A 14,405-nucleotide genomic window follows, 5' to 3' on the forward strand; every position below is an offset into this window, starting at 1 on the left:
AGTCCTACTGTCATTAACATCTCAACTGCTGAACTGACCTGTCACAAAAGCACCATATGGAACTACTGTATCAAATAGTAAACTATTCATCTTAAAGATTTTTAAACATTGAACTTATATTACTGTACAAAACTTAAAACGTACATTGCCAAGATGGCATTCCTAACTGGTTATTCAAATGCTTCAGGACTTCTGTGGGTATTCCAATAAAGTATTATCACCACCTGTGTGACCTAGTTTCCTCTTCATGCATCTTTGCACCTCAGTTGATGTGAGAAGGCTTCAATCACCATCTCTCTATCCAAGGCTCAGCAGATGGTGCAAATTGTACTGACCCCCAAGTTTGATTTGATTCTAAGTTTATCTGATATTATTGAAAACAAATACTGGGGGAACCTTGGCGCCAGGGAGAAAATTAAAGCTAAATAGCTTGCAAAGTCGATACTGTATGAACTTATTATATGGAAGCCAAACCTGAAAGTTTTTCCCATGAAGCAGCAGAGACTGCAGATTAATCGTAAATAGAACGCACTGTGTTGCCCTTATATTTAGTCAGTGAGTTTATTTACTTTCGGTGATTGTAAAGAAAGGATTTTTTTTCCTGTGGTCATCCATTGCTGTACAATTCTTTTTAACTTTCTGACATCAATGAGTTAAAGGTTGAACAATTTAGCTCCAAACATGCTTGAAAAATCAACTGGGATAAATATGGGAACACTTTAACACATCCAAGTTTTACAGAAGTTATATTCATTTATTGTAAGATGGTACATACAACATTCAAACTTGATGCGCATATTTCTCGAAGAACTTTCTTGCTATGTCAGTATATTTTTTGCAGATTTTCTTGTGGTTGTTGTTGTTGATGTTGTTGTTTTTGTTGTTATTGTTGTGATTACCATTCAGTGTCAGCAGGAGTTATTGATATGGTTAAAGGAGACACAAATCCAACTTATGTCTTTACTGTAGCTTACACTGTATATGATGGTGATGTTTGTGATGAACAACTCACCCTAGACAATAGCTAAGAGAAATCCTGCTCCATTGTGGAGATATCCTAGTGTACATGTTGTGTCTGGGGGCTGCCATGTTGTTAATCTGTGATGTCATAGTGCCACGAGGATCAGAAACCTTGTACTTTTTCTTGGTTTCTTCCTTCATATTTTCAAGCCTGTAGAACATTAGCAGTTTTAACGATGAAACCATGCCATCATTAGGTCAAGTTAAGAGTTTGGAACTCATCTTCATTAATACAGGAAATACGTAGATCATTGTAATGTTTAACAAAAAACATGCAAAAGAGAATTACAAGGTTGCGCTTTTGTTGGTGTTTTGGCCGATATCCAATATTCCAAAACTCACAAACAGTAACCACTTGTATAACTCTCATTTGAGGAATCTGTCAAAAGCAGATTGTGTGTAGTGTTAGCTTGTAGTCGAGTAATCGCAACTTAGGTTTTCAGTGCGATTCATTGAACTTCCAAAGTGTAATCGCGACTACTGGCGATTAATCAATTACGACTATCAGCACTAAAGTACACTAGGCTTACCCTGAGCTATTGATATATAAAATAATACCTTCCTCTCATGCTCTGATTTGTTTTACTTGATGATAGTGATTGTACTCCACATCAGTAGAAGACTGTAGCCATCAATCAGGGGCTGCTTGAAAAGAACCAGAATACAAAGAGACATTGGAAATTCATTGATGCAGACTTTGAAACAACCTTTCTTATAGACATACAACATTTGAAATGGACACGTGACTTGGATTTGAAATGAATAAAATAGTCACTTGAGTTGTATACAATACAGAATTATACAGATAATAAACAATGATATAGATTAAAAGCATCTATGAATGATTCAGAACTCTATTGGTCGAGTCTCCTTCTTCAGTGTTGCCTAGTGATGGGAACGGTCCAAAAATTTGCTCCCGGGTACCCATTTGCTATTTGGTTTTTTTTCTGACGGATTTGGCTAGGAATGGTACCTTGGGATTTGAGTTTTACTGTCCATTGGATAACAATTTCGACCGGTCTCCCAGGTACCCATTCATTACGCATTCAACCTAAAGCCCAACTTGGCCTACTGTACTGTATACATAGGGCCATGCATAAGCCGAATGTAACTAGGCTATGCAGGCCTTCAATCACATGATGGTAAGGCTGTAAACAACTGTTCGTTAAACATGAACTGATTTATAAGGCAAGGCTGCATATTTATATTTACTCCTTATATACTTAATTACATTTAAAATCAACACATGTATACAGTACCTAGCTTAACTATCATAGATAACTTCTGCTTGTTGTACTTGTGTGGGTTTCTGTATAGAACATTATTGTTGTGAAGGTGATCAGGGAATGAAAGTACATTTGCTCTTCCCATGTAAGTATTACCTCACAATGGTACAAGATGTTCAACTCATCCACATTTCAAAACCCATCAGGATGCACAAAAGTTGCTCTTTAAAATGTTTTCATACATCATGCATTAACTATCTATGAACCAGCCATCAGAAGGTCCTTCTGTTAGTTATCAAGGGCAAAAGATTTAATAGTTTAGCCTCTGATGACCTTTGACTGAATTATAAATCTGTAGCCAAGTATCCTACACATCCAAGTAAAGTTGTGTACAGTACTGTAAGGTACAAACATGTATTTGTATGTATTTTAGATCCTCCTGCAAGCAGGAACTCGCGAAGAAGCCAACATTGGCTTATCAAAGCCGCAAGCTGACCAAAGTCAGTCTCTTTAATTCATATTTAAGGTCCAAAATTATGAATTGTCAACAACTTTGTAACTGGACAACATACATTAATCTTGGAGTGACTCAAACTCGGGACCTTATGATTGAAAGGCATAGGCATTAACCACTGAGCTAACACTCCTTACATGCTAAATTGGTTGCTACAAAAACATGGCTAAAAAAACATGCAAAAATGGTAGCTCTCATAGGGATAGAGTGACATGCCTCTCAAATGATATATACTGTATGCTGAATGCATCCTCTATAGTTTAACTATATGAGATTCTGTTTGTGATAGTCCAAGGATCAAACTTGCGTAGGGTGGTTTCAAGAATTTATATATGGTGGTGTATTCAGGCAAATATGCTGTTGTTGTGTTAATATTTGGTAGCTGCTGCTCCCTTGATGTGTATAGTTATTGTATGTAGACAATGAACAGGTTTGTCCCTATTTTAACAGACAGAGGTTGATACAATGACACCATTATTCAGGTTGATCTTGACATGACCTTAAATATGGAAGGTTTTACAATAAATGTCTATTAACAGCAAATGCACCTGCTTCTCTCACATCATTAAAAAAAAAATGCTACCCTTGGTCATGATTTCCAACTCAAGCTAACTTATCAACAAATGAGAGTTTTTTCCCCTTCCAAATCTGGCATTTTACAAAGGGAAGTGAGTTTATGTCATGATTGTCTTGTTATTTTTGCTTTTTCTTTCTTTTACAGGTGTATAAACAAACCGTATCCAACGAACCTTCCCACAACGAGTGTTATTTTAATCTATCACAATGAAGCATGGAGTACTTTACTACGCAACGTTCATAGCATAATAAATCGCTCACCTAGGCACCTATTGGAGGAGATTATACTTATTGATGATGCAAGTGATCAAGGTAAAACATGTTACTGTATATATCCGTAAAACATGTTTACTTATATATCCATGAAAAGCAAGATTTTTGAAGAGCTGTGCTATTGTGAGCACAATCATGTGGCATTTTTGTCAGATACAGTAGTGTAAGGTTTTCTCTTATAATTAACAGAAGACTGTTGCAGGAAGAGCGCTAAACTAAATCGGGGCTTAAAAGTTGATCAGCAAAGCAAATAGAGTTACATCATTATTTTTTATGGTCAGGGTGAGTGAATATATAAATTATGCCTGTTGTGGTAGTACCTAGTACCTACACCTTGTGTTCCATTCCTGATATGGAGGAAATACAAAAGTTAATCCATTTTAACTCCAAAAAGTATATAAAGAATACTCAAACAGCTTCCAATCGTCCATTGGATTTCAAACTTAGTAGTGAAACACTGGGCACTTTATTTTATTTTTTAAAAAGGATGGAAAACTTGGAACAGTGATAAAAAAATCTCAGGATTTATTTCAAATTCTAAGGTGGTCTTTTGGCCTCTAAATGCAGACATCCCTTCTGAAAAGTCTCTCAACAATTTAAATATTTAAGCAAGTAGCAATTCACAGTGTAGCACACACTCATTTTGACAACGTCCACCTTTGACTTATTGTGCTTTAGTTATGAGAGTTGTGTAGGTGTCTTTATAGGTTATATATGCATCTCTTTTCAATGACAATCAAATGGGTCGTTTCAGCATCCAGGGAATAGGCAGGGATATACATTACAGTGTCAGCTTGGTGTATACAGTAGCTATACTATACAATTATAATTCCTTGTATTAAATCATCCAATGCCAGGGTTAATACTGTCAGCTTCAAGGGAATCAGAAGTGATATGAATAAATTGAACTTCCAAATTGGATTGTAGATATCGAAATAGGTAGAATTGAGCTTGAAGTAATTGGCTTGAATTTGAGCATTCCAGTAGCTCTCAAGGTTGCATTGAGGTAGTGCATTTTGTGGAGTACAGAACAATTCATACGCAATGTCAAAAAGCATTCAGGCTTCTAACTGTGGATGGTAATATGGTGAAATTAAGAACAGCTGTTAAATTCTGTTATCATCTGAACCATGATCTGCCATGATCTGTCATGACATATCAGCAATATGCTGTCACTGCTGAAGGATGCAATTGAAGGAAATAAGAGTTTTATTTTAAATATTTCAGATGTTTAAAGTTATGATTGAAATTAAATGCTCTCCATGAGGAGTACAACCTAGACAATAACATTAAATTAGCAAATTAATGTCAACCCTGACCACAGCTGATAAAATAAATCCCACTGTATCCGTTTTGTGAACTCAATCTACCCACCTATAGGCCTGTTTCGTAAAGATTTTCATCAACCTTAAGTTTATTTATCGAGTCTATTAAGTCACTATACGAAGTATAAGACTATAAGTTTCAGATCAATCAATCTGCATTGCATAGAAGTCCCTGAGTTTCATATCAAATGAGTTCCTGAGAGATCAAGAGTCTACTATCAAGGCTGATTGAAGGCAATTTTTTTTAGTTTCAGTTTCCTATATTCCAGTATAAATAGCATAAATACAATTTATAAATAGGAGAGTATAAAAAGTTTTGATACAAAAATTACAATAAAAGGAAAGCAGTTAAAGACATTAAAAAGGTAGGTAACATAATCAACAGTTTCAAAATTTAAGTTACACTGGGAATGATAAGAAAATATCCAAAAGGATACATGAAATCAAATCATCTATAATTCCATTTCGAATAAAAATAGATGCTCTGTATAAATATGAATTTGTGAAAATTTGAACCATATATTTTGGTTTTATTGCACGATTTTGTAAATTATAGTTAGTTTGTAGACAGAGAGTTGAGTTCTTTAGTAAGAGGTTGTTTACTATCCTTATGAATATTCCTGGTGATTCTAATAAATTCACTTTTAGCTGCACAGTTAACCTTATCAGTAATGCTCTCACAGTCCAACTTAAAAATCTTAGCACAATAGTTTAAGAAAGCTCTCATACCTTGTTTATCACAAGTTAATGAATAATGGTACCAAACAGGGACAGCGTATACTACATGAGGCAATCGATGTAACAAATAATTGTTTCCTCACCTCTAACTTGATAAACGGGACAAGATATATGGTAATGTAGATACAAATATGTAAGGATTCTGACTGCAGTAATTGTAGCTTTGCCATTTACTATGTTTGTCAAATTTGTGATTTTCACCAGTAGTGATGTATTCCTGTATAATTTGCATGTCACCTCTTGGCTTTCTCCACTAGCATGAACATTTTTGTTTTGAAAAAGGAACGTAACCAAAAACATTGCCTGTGAAAATTTCAATCAAAATCTGCTCATTTGCACTCCAACTGCTTTAACAAAGAATTTTCTCCTGACAAGATTAAAAAGTATGCTGAGCTTATGGTTTATAATATAAAAATGAAAACAAAATATGACATATTGAAGTTTTTAAAATGAAAGGCAATCTTTTTTTTCATCAGTACAGTTACTTTGTCCAAATATTTACTTAAGTATCCAGAAGCTTCCAGAATCCAGATTTCATTAATTAAATGCTGTTATTATGTCATATTAGATGCCTCACAATGAGTCATGTTGCAACGTAGCATTGTGATTCCAGCTGCAATAGTACTTAGTACAAACCTGAGTGAGGCCTGGCCATTACTGTCTGGCTAGATCATATGTCATAAGCTATCACTGAGGACTATAATGTAAACTCCACCACAATAGGTAGACATTCATGGCCGGTTTCATGCATTTACTTGTCATATAAGTAATGGGGTCAAAGATCAACATCTGGAAGTTAAGAGGTGATGCACTTTGGATTCTGAAAGTAATGTTCTTAATGTCATCTGTTTCCTGTATACAAGGGTAAGGTAATGAAACCTAAATATGCATTATACTACAGTACTGTAGGTACACATTGTAGGGCCATATGATCTACCCATAGCATTCCCTATGCTAGGTACATACAGTATGGTAGAACCTTAAGTAATGTGAGCTTGCATTTTCCCAGGTAGGCATGCTAATAAGGGGTACATTGAAGGTAGGGGGGGGGGGGGTAGGGGGAAGGAAGACAATATGTTATATGAGTAAGATGTAGCAGTGGAACCAATATACAATCTGAGAGGTGGTAGGGAGGAGAGCAGAATTGGAAGTTGATGGTGAAGGCAGTTCAGACTGATGCAATTTGACCTGGTTTTTGGTTGCCATGGATATATGCCTAGAGCATAAAGTCAGATTGTCTGATTGCATCCTGAACATGCCCACAATAAAGGAAAGACCCCTTGATGGTGAAGATATGAAGTATGTACTGTTGTACATATTATATACTAGGTACAATCTACCTATGTAGTTTGCATTAACCACTCAATATTAACAAATGTCAGTGTTGATACTGTAGTGTGGTGTATAGCATAACTCTGCTGGATAATTGGTATCACTGTTACACAAATAAGTTCAAGGAAGTCCACACACTGTTGCAGGACTTCCATGTGCTATGACCTGGATCTGAGAGGAAATAGCCAACAGTAACAGTCTGCCAGACTGGTGAACACTTACTCAGATATCAACATCATCTCTTTGGCAAGTCCTGCTAATGATTCTTACTAAATCTATGACAATGTGTTCCCCCTTGTCATTAACCTCATTTCATTATTTTTTGTTAGTGTGTGGGGGGTGAGGGGCATTATTGTTTAAGGGAAGTGGTGATGTGATGGGATATTGGGTAGGGGAAGTCAGGAAGAATGATGTCAATAGACTGCCACTAATTTTCTGGCAGGACCTGCCATCTTTTCAAGCAAGTTGAAAAATCCCCGAACTAGGACTGTGGCGATGAAAAATTTATCAATTTTTTTGCATATACCGTAAAGACTGTCACTAAAAAATTCCTTTAACATTATTTCTTGAAAATCTAAAAATAAAAACAAGAGAAAAGAAAAAAGTTTCTTTTCCTCATGGCACTATGACATCACAGATTCACAAAAATTTACTTGGCTCCTTGCTTTCCTGTCTCCCCACAACCTTAGCACCTTCAAATTTACAGCTTCTAGACAAAAAAAATTTAAATGAGGATATCTCTCAAACAGCAATAGTTTTTCTTAGCTGTTTGGATGAGTTGGTCTTTACTTAAGATCTCTGTCATATGAGCTAAAGATGGTGTATCATGTATCATATCTAATCTGATGCGCTGAAACAATACGGGTAATGTCTGTGTGCTGTCTCTTGTGCTTGTAATAAATACCAGTATTGGGTTGAAGATTATATTTCCCACAGATAGGTGAGACTGTTCACAGATGGTGTATCAGTCCATTAACATCAGTGTAGAGCAGATTAAATTCCCACCCAGAATAGTTACATGTTTGAACCAAAAGATGATAATAGCAAAACTAAAGTTCCTGATTACATGGCATGCCTTCGGTATAGAAGTCAGTGCATAGTTTCATGAATTTATGAGAACAAGTTGATACTTTTACAGTCTACAAAGTATTATGGCTTTATCTGGGCTTACAGAGGCCGGAAGTAATGCCCTGCTCGGCTCATAATCTGTATTCTGTCCTTGGCCTCTGAACTATGGAAGACTAAAAAGTCACTTCCATTGTCTTCCCAACTTCCTCTTGTGATCTGCGCTCTCTCCTGTACCCATTGTCCGAGTCCTGTGATGATTCATCCTGCAATGGGCACAAACATCTAGACCTCGGAGATCTAATCCTGCTTCTGGTCCTGGTCTGTAATCTGACTGGTCGACCCCCTCAGTCTCTGTTGTGCCCAGGATCAGGTTCATTCCTTTCTCCTAATGGTGGCAGCGATGAAGTCCAACCCAGAGAATCCAAGCTGCCGGTCGGATGCAGGCTCTGGGACATTTTTGTTTTAACAGCCTTCCCCATGCTTTGCCCTTGCTGGGCTGTTTTGCATTGGTTTGGCCTGCACTTTTCCCGGAATCAACCGGTACTGGCAGGATCCCAGAGCTAGACAATGCTGGGTCGGGAGCAGGACCCTCGGACACATCTGGAGCTGTAGCCGGAGCAAGGGTCAGTGGTAGTCAGTCTACTTGGCTCTACAAAGGTACCGCTAAGTAGAAAACAAGGCGGATCCCGCCTGTGAGAATCCACTCACACGCAGGAATCCAAGGCCTAACCTCTTAGCCTAACACAACGAGGAGTCAGGTCTGGGCTAGAAGGCCTAATGGCCTAGAAAAATTCCTGAACAAGGGTCAAAAGAACTTGAGAAAACTAGGCAGAGATAAAGTGACCTGTTAAGAACCTGTCTACAAAACTGGAAGCTTAAGACTGCGTCACCCATCAGAGCAACAAGATCAGCTAATACATTCGAGAGGAAGAGGAAGTGGGTGGTGCCCATGAACTGAGGGAGCATTGCTAAAATGTTCCAATCATGTAGGTTAATCATGTAGGTAGATAGGAAAGTACATATGGTGACTGGGAGACAGGTAAAGTAAATGCTTCTATTACACAAGTAGTGTAAATGTACACGGATTGTCTCTTTTCTTTTGCTGACCTTCATGCACTGTTGTTGAGGGTTCCATTCATGTTACCTTTTTTTTTTTTCTTTGATACTCAGAACATCTTGGCCAGAAATTAAAAGATTACGTAGCAAAACTACCAGTACCTGTGATAACTGACAAACTACCAGAGAGATCGGGACTCATACGAGCACGAATGAGGGGAGCAGAACTGGCCAAGGGAAATGTCTTAACCTTCTTGGATTCACATTGTGAATGTACAGAGGGTTGGCTGGAACCTCTATTGGCAAGAATAGCTGAAGATAGGTATGAAAGCAGGGATAAACATTTCATGCTATAATGGTAGTGCTTACAATTTGGTGTGGGAATAGAGTATTATCATATCTAAAATCATCCAATCAAGTTATTACAAAGTTACTGAATAACAGTGATCACAAGCTTTATTAATTGAAGCCCAGTACTCTTCTGTTTTTGTAACTTTTAAAGAAGAGACAGCAACTTGATAACTCTGTTTTTAATTTGGTTCACAAGATGTGACCTGTCTAAAACAAAGTGTTCTTCACACTTTAAGTACAGCTTCATTTTGCATTGATATTTTCTAGTCTTACCATACACTGTCATAAAAGGTGGATAAAGATATATAACAGATCTGTTATTGTTGTGTACAGATATTGCACCAGGATTGATGAATGTCTTAGTGGGTTTCTAGCTATGTATGAATATTATAATTTACTTCGCTCCTCGCTTACCTGTCTCCTCACAACCTTGGCACTTCATTCTACCGTGCCTATAAAGTCCTGGTAAAATAATAACACTGTGCGCCCTCTATGACCGAACCCCCCCCTCGGTCACTCCTCACTACTCATTCTACCATTAAAAGTGTCTTCACGTGAATTTCTTGTGGATATATTTCCCTTGGATTTCGTCTTGGTTTTCTTTAGCGATCTTTGGAAGTTTCTTTCCTTTCTTAGGAGTATTGCAGTCCTTTCCAGCCCGATAAGTATCCTTTTTTGTTGAAAGGGAGGGTTTTGGGGACTGTTTTTATTCCTAGTGCGTTTCCGCTCTTAGGTTTTTGCGGGGGTAGCAGTTCCGCGAACTGCTTAGGTTTCCCGCCAATTTCCCTTCCCCACGCTATAGGCGTGTCGTTGTTTTTTCATGTTCATAGCATGTCTACATTGTATTTCTATTCACGATTTCTTCTTCTATATTTCGCTCTCTCATGTTCTTTTTCAGCTTGTGTTGATTTTGTTAGGCCACTTCGTAGCGTTTTTCGTATTTTGCCGTTGCTAGGTTACGCTACGTACCTCTACTCACCGTTATGTACCTCCCGTTCTCTCCCGTTCTCTTGTTAGTTTGCATTTTTCCGTAAGCTTAAGAGTTAGTCTTTCCTTAATTCGAGCGTTTTAGTTTGTCTCGTAACCAGCTGAAGTTATTTAACTTTACGATGTTTCGGCCAGGCAGAACCTGGGTCGAACACGATTTGTGTCCTAAGTGTAGAACCTACACCAGACGGGACCCATGCCTGGTCTGCATAAATTTTTCGCCAGCCCAGTGGCACTAGATAGACCAGTGGCTTACGAGTCTAAGAAGCAAGCTTTAGGGCAGGCTGGACTTGATTCCTTAGGCCATCGGTGCCCCAGAAAAAGATATAGGAGAGACAAGAGAGAGAGAGAGAGGAGGAGGGAGAAGTGGTGAAAGAGGTGGAGGAAAGTGGCCAGGAGAGGGCCGAAGGAGAGGTGGAGAGAGAGAGAAAGAGTACCCCTAACGGTCCCGGCGACGTCCGGTTGATTACGGCCAGAGGGAAGGGCAGGAGCAAGGCTCCCGCCAAGAAAAGACCTCTTGAGAAGAGGCACGGCTCGGCCGGGCTAGAGGCAACGTCTCAGTCCGGGTCGCAGCAAAGAGTACCCCTAACGGTCCCGGCGACGTCCGGTTGATTACGGCCAGAGGGAAGGGCAGGAGCAAGGCTCCCGCCAAGAAAAGACCTCTTGAGAAGAGGCACGGCTCGGCCGGGCTAGAGGCAACGTCTCAGTCCGGGTCGCAGCAAGAGAGACCCATGGAGCGCGGGCTACAGGCCACGGAGAGCTCGGGTCCGAGAGAGAGAGTACGACCGAGGGGTCGCTGAAACGCAGCCGGTCCCATAGCAGGCTCCGGGGAGCCCGGGTCCGGCGAGAAAAAAAAAAAAAAAAAAAAATCCCACCGGAAAGGACAGAATGTCCGGGTCGAGGAGTACCGGCGTGGTGGTACCCGGCGTGGTACGCACACAGAGACGGGCCCCAGGAGCCTGGGTCCGGCGAGGCCCCGGGCCCGGCGAGACCCCGGGTCCGGCGAGACTCGAAGGGAAGGCAGAACCGAGGTTTCACTCCAGATCCGAGACCGCCCCCGGAGCCGGGAACCAGAGCTATACAATCGACTGCTGGGCCCTCAGAGATTGGCTCCGGAGGGCCCGGGCCCGACGAGAACGGGGGCGCAGGGGCAGAAGCCTGGTCCGCAGATCTCCAAACGGGATCCAAAACTGGTCCCGAAGTCGGGAGCCTACGAGAGTAGCGACATTTACAATAACATTTACAACTACAACAACACTTACAACGAGATTAACAACTGCTAGGCCCCCAGAACGGGGTAGCAGGTGCAGAAGCCCGGCCCGCAGACCCCCTAACCGGAGCCGCGGCCGGTCCTGAGGCCGGGAACCGACGAGATTACCAATGCCGGGCCCCCAGAACGGGGTAGCAGGGGTAAGCGCCCAATCCGAAAAGAGAACCAGCCCCGAGCCAGGTTCCCACGGCAAAGGGAGAAATACTTATCCCCAGACACCGAGACATCGGTGCCGAGGAGCGATCGCAACCCATGGCCAGCCCGGCCGCGACACCACGATCAATCCCAGACCAAAGAATGGAACCTGATTTGTTCCCCGGCAAGGACGACCTGGTTTGCAGAGCGTCGGGCAACCTGTCCGGCCTAGACGACGAGGTCGACCCCTAGATTTCGGGGTTACAGAGGACGGTTACTCCCGCTTCCCAGATTAGGGGGAGTGTCCCCCCCCACCCCGGAACTAGCAGCTTGAGCGGCGACGACAGGTTCGAATCAATTGCGGAAAAACACCGCTACCACTACACATCCCAAATGTGTGTTTATTTATCGAGTACCTGCAGACACTCATGGGTCATATTCTCCTCGCTAATTATACTCCTCTCTAATCATAATTCATCGCCATTTGCCTAGGTTAAAATCTTACTTGTGTTTAAAAACACGGTCGTTTAAAACACTGGTGAACCCACTTCCAGAACATGTTAAAATGCGTAAGACTGAGGGGTTTCAAATCGGTTCTCATGACGTACAGTATTCCGTTTACCTTAAAACCTTGGCAAACTGCTAGGAAGAGAACTTTCTCGAGACTTGGCAAAGTGCCAGGAAACATAACGCTCATAGATCCTTGGCAAACTGCCAGGAAAAAAAAAAAAAAAAAAAAAGGTACAACGTGGCACATTTGTTAAGAGAGGAGGGGGGGCCAAGCAGCCACCTGGCTTGACACGTGTAAGCTCAACTTTTACTGCAACGAGCTATCGACTACGTGAGCGATCCTATGGAATAAGCCTTTCTCCCTATTTCTTTGGTGAATTACCAAGACAAACGCGTTAGTAAGTTGAAAAAGGGGTAGGATACAACCCCAGCAAGTTACAAGCGCTAACATGCTCCGAACATACAGCATGCGCTTCATGAACAATGTTCGATGTTCCGACATCTTAAGCAGTTGCATTTCGTAGCACCTGATGGCCTAGTCTGACTAGCCTAGGCGCTAGGTGGTTTCAATAGGAAGCTGGAAACCTTTTCTGCACTACGAAATGGACACATCTCGACAGGAAGAGATTTGAGAAGTAACGGGTACGTTATCATAACATTCAATACGTGTTTATTACGTTAAATGTGGTGTTGATAAAACGTTGACATAAGATGTCGATGAGATATTACGTTATATTAATGTTATATTAATGTCTTAACGGAAATTGTTTTGAAATAATAGCCCCTAAAGGGTTTCGGTAACATATTTCTTACACCTCTAATAACGCTATCATAGCAAAAGACTAAACAATTAGTAACCTTTGTGTTTGCTGAGTAACTCCCTGGACTCCATTTAACAGCCAGGATTTATGAGGTGGAATTTCCACAAACCCACCCTACACATCCCCTGTTGGGAGTTTGTTCCTGGTGAGTAGGGCTGTAGCTTAGTTAGCTCAGTGGTTAAACCCGGTGCCTTCCAATCAAAAGGTCCCCGGTTCAAGTCACCCCAAGATTAATGTATGTTGTCCAGTTACAGAGCTGTTGACAATTCATAGTCATGGACATTAAAATATGAATGTACGAGACTGACTTTGGTCAGCTTGCGGCTTTGATAAGCCAATGAGGCTTCTTCACAAGTTCCTACTTGCAGGATGATCTAAATTACATACACAAATACATACATATACTGTAGTTGTAAAAGCCACGTAGCAGCTGTAGCATTGATTAAGACTCTGATGAAGCAAACTATCCATTCAGTACTCAATTTTTGGAGAGCACTGTGGTCAAGCGGTGTAGGCAGTGTACTGGTGATCTAAGGCTTGCAGGTTTTAGTCCTAGCCAGATCATTCTGTTGTTTCCTTGGGCAAGGCACTTTATCTCCATTGCGTCTTTCCATCCAGGAGGGATTTCTCTCTGTTTAACAGGTTATTGTTGACCAGGGTAATATTGCTAGCGCCTCTGGCTTCGTTATCGATAGATAGGCCGGCGCAGTTCAACCCTCAATATTATTATTAATATTATTTTTCATGGAAAGAACCTCCATTAAACCTCCCTACAGGGTACAGCTTAGGTCTACATCATCAAGGCATTACTTTTCTTCAGAGGTTTTCTGATTGCAACTGGCTGATAACTAAAGGGGTCATCAGCGGTACTGTGGTACTGCAAGCAGTGCTGCGAGTGCTGCTGTACTGCAGGCGCTAACAAGGTCATCATACAGGCCACTGTCCTTGACTTATTTAGCAGCATATACAGAGAAACCACTTTCCTGCACCACAGTGGCGTCAGCAGGGCAAAGGTTGGGCCCCAACACTCTATTTGCAAAGATAACCAGGTTTCATGTACTTCCGCCTCGCTCTCAGGATTCCAGGGCAGAGAGATTGTGCCGTCTGGCATGGGAGACCCTCACCACAGCTGAAAGCCAGAAAGGAGAGTGTGAGGAGCGATGCTCTGCCCAGGGGACAACCCGACCCCGACAAGTAAACCCT

The 14,405-nt window shown here is 41.0% G+C and overlaps 1 protein-coding gene and 1 long non-coding RNA gene across 2 annotated transcripts in view; one reads left to right on the forward strand and one right to left on the reverse strand.

The window, feature by feature from the left end:
• LOC139959177 (polypeptide N-acetylgalactosaminyltransferase 1-like) overlaps positions 1-14,405 on the forward strand; it is a 62,166-nt gene that overhangs the window by 30,126 nt on the left and 17,635 nt on the right. The window contains exons 4-5 of the mRNA XM_071956776.1: positions 3,482-3,648; positions 9,243-9,450. Coding sequence (XP_071812877.1) covers positions 3,482-3,648; positions 9,243-9,450 — 375 coding nt within the window. The remainder of the gene's footprint in view (positions 1-3,481; positions 3,649-9,242; positions 9,451-14,405) is intronic.
• Positions 11,095-13,240, reverse strand: LOC139959179 (uncharacterized). Its single transcript, XR_011789975.1, has 2 exons — positions 12,527-13,240; positions 11,095-12,493 (listed from the first exon to the last, which is right to left on the reverse strand). It is a non-coding gene; the product is annotated as an uncharacterized lncRNA (long non-coding RNA).

This window comes from Apostichopus japonicus, chromosome 18 (assembly GCF_037975245.1).
Source record: "Apostichopus japonicus isolate 1M-3 chromosome 18, ASM3797524v1, whole genome shotgun sequence".
Lineage (NCBI taxonomy): Eukaryota > Metazoa > Echinodermata > Holothuroidea > Aspidochirotida > Stichopodidae > Apostichopus > Apostichopus japonicus.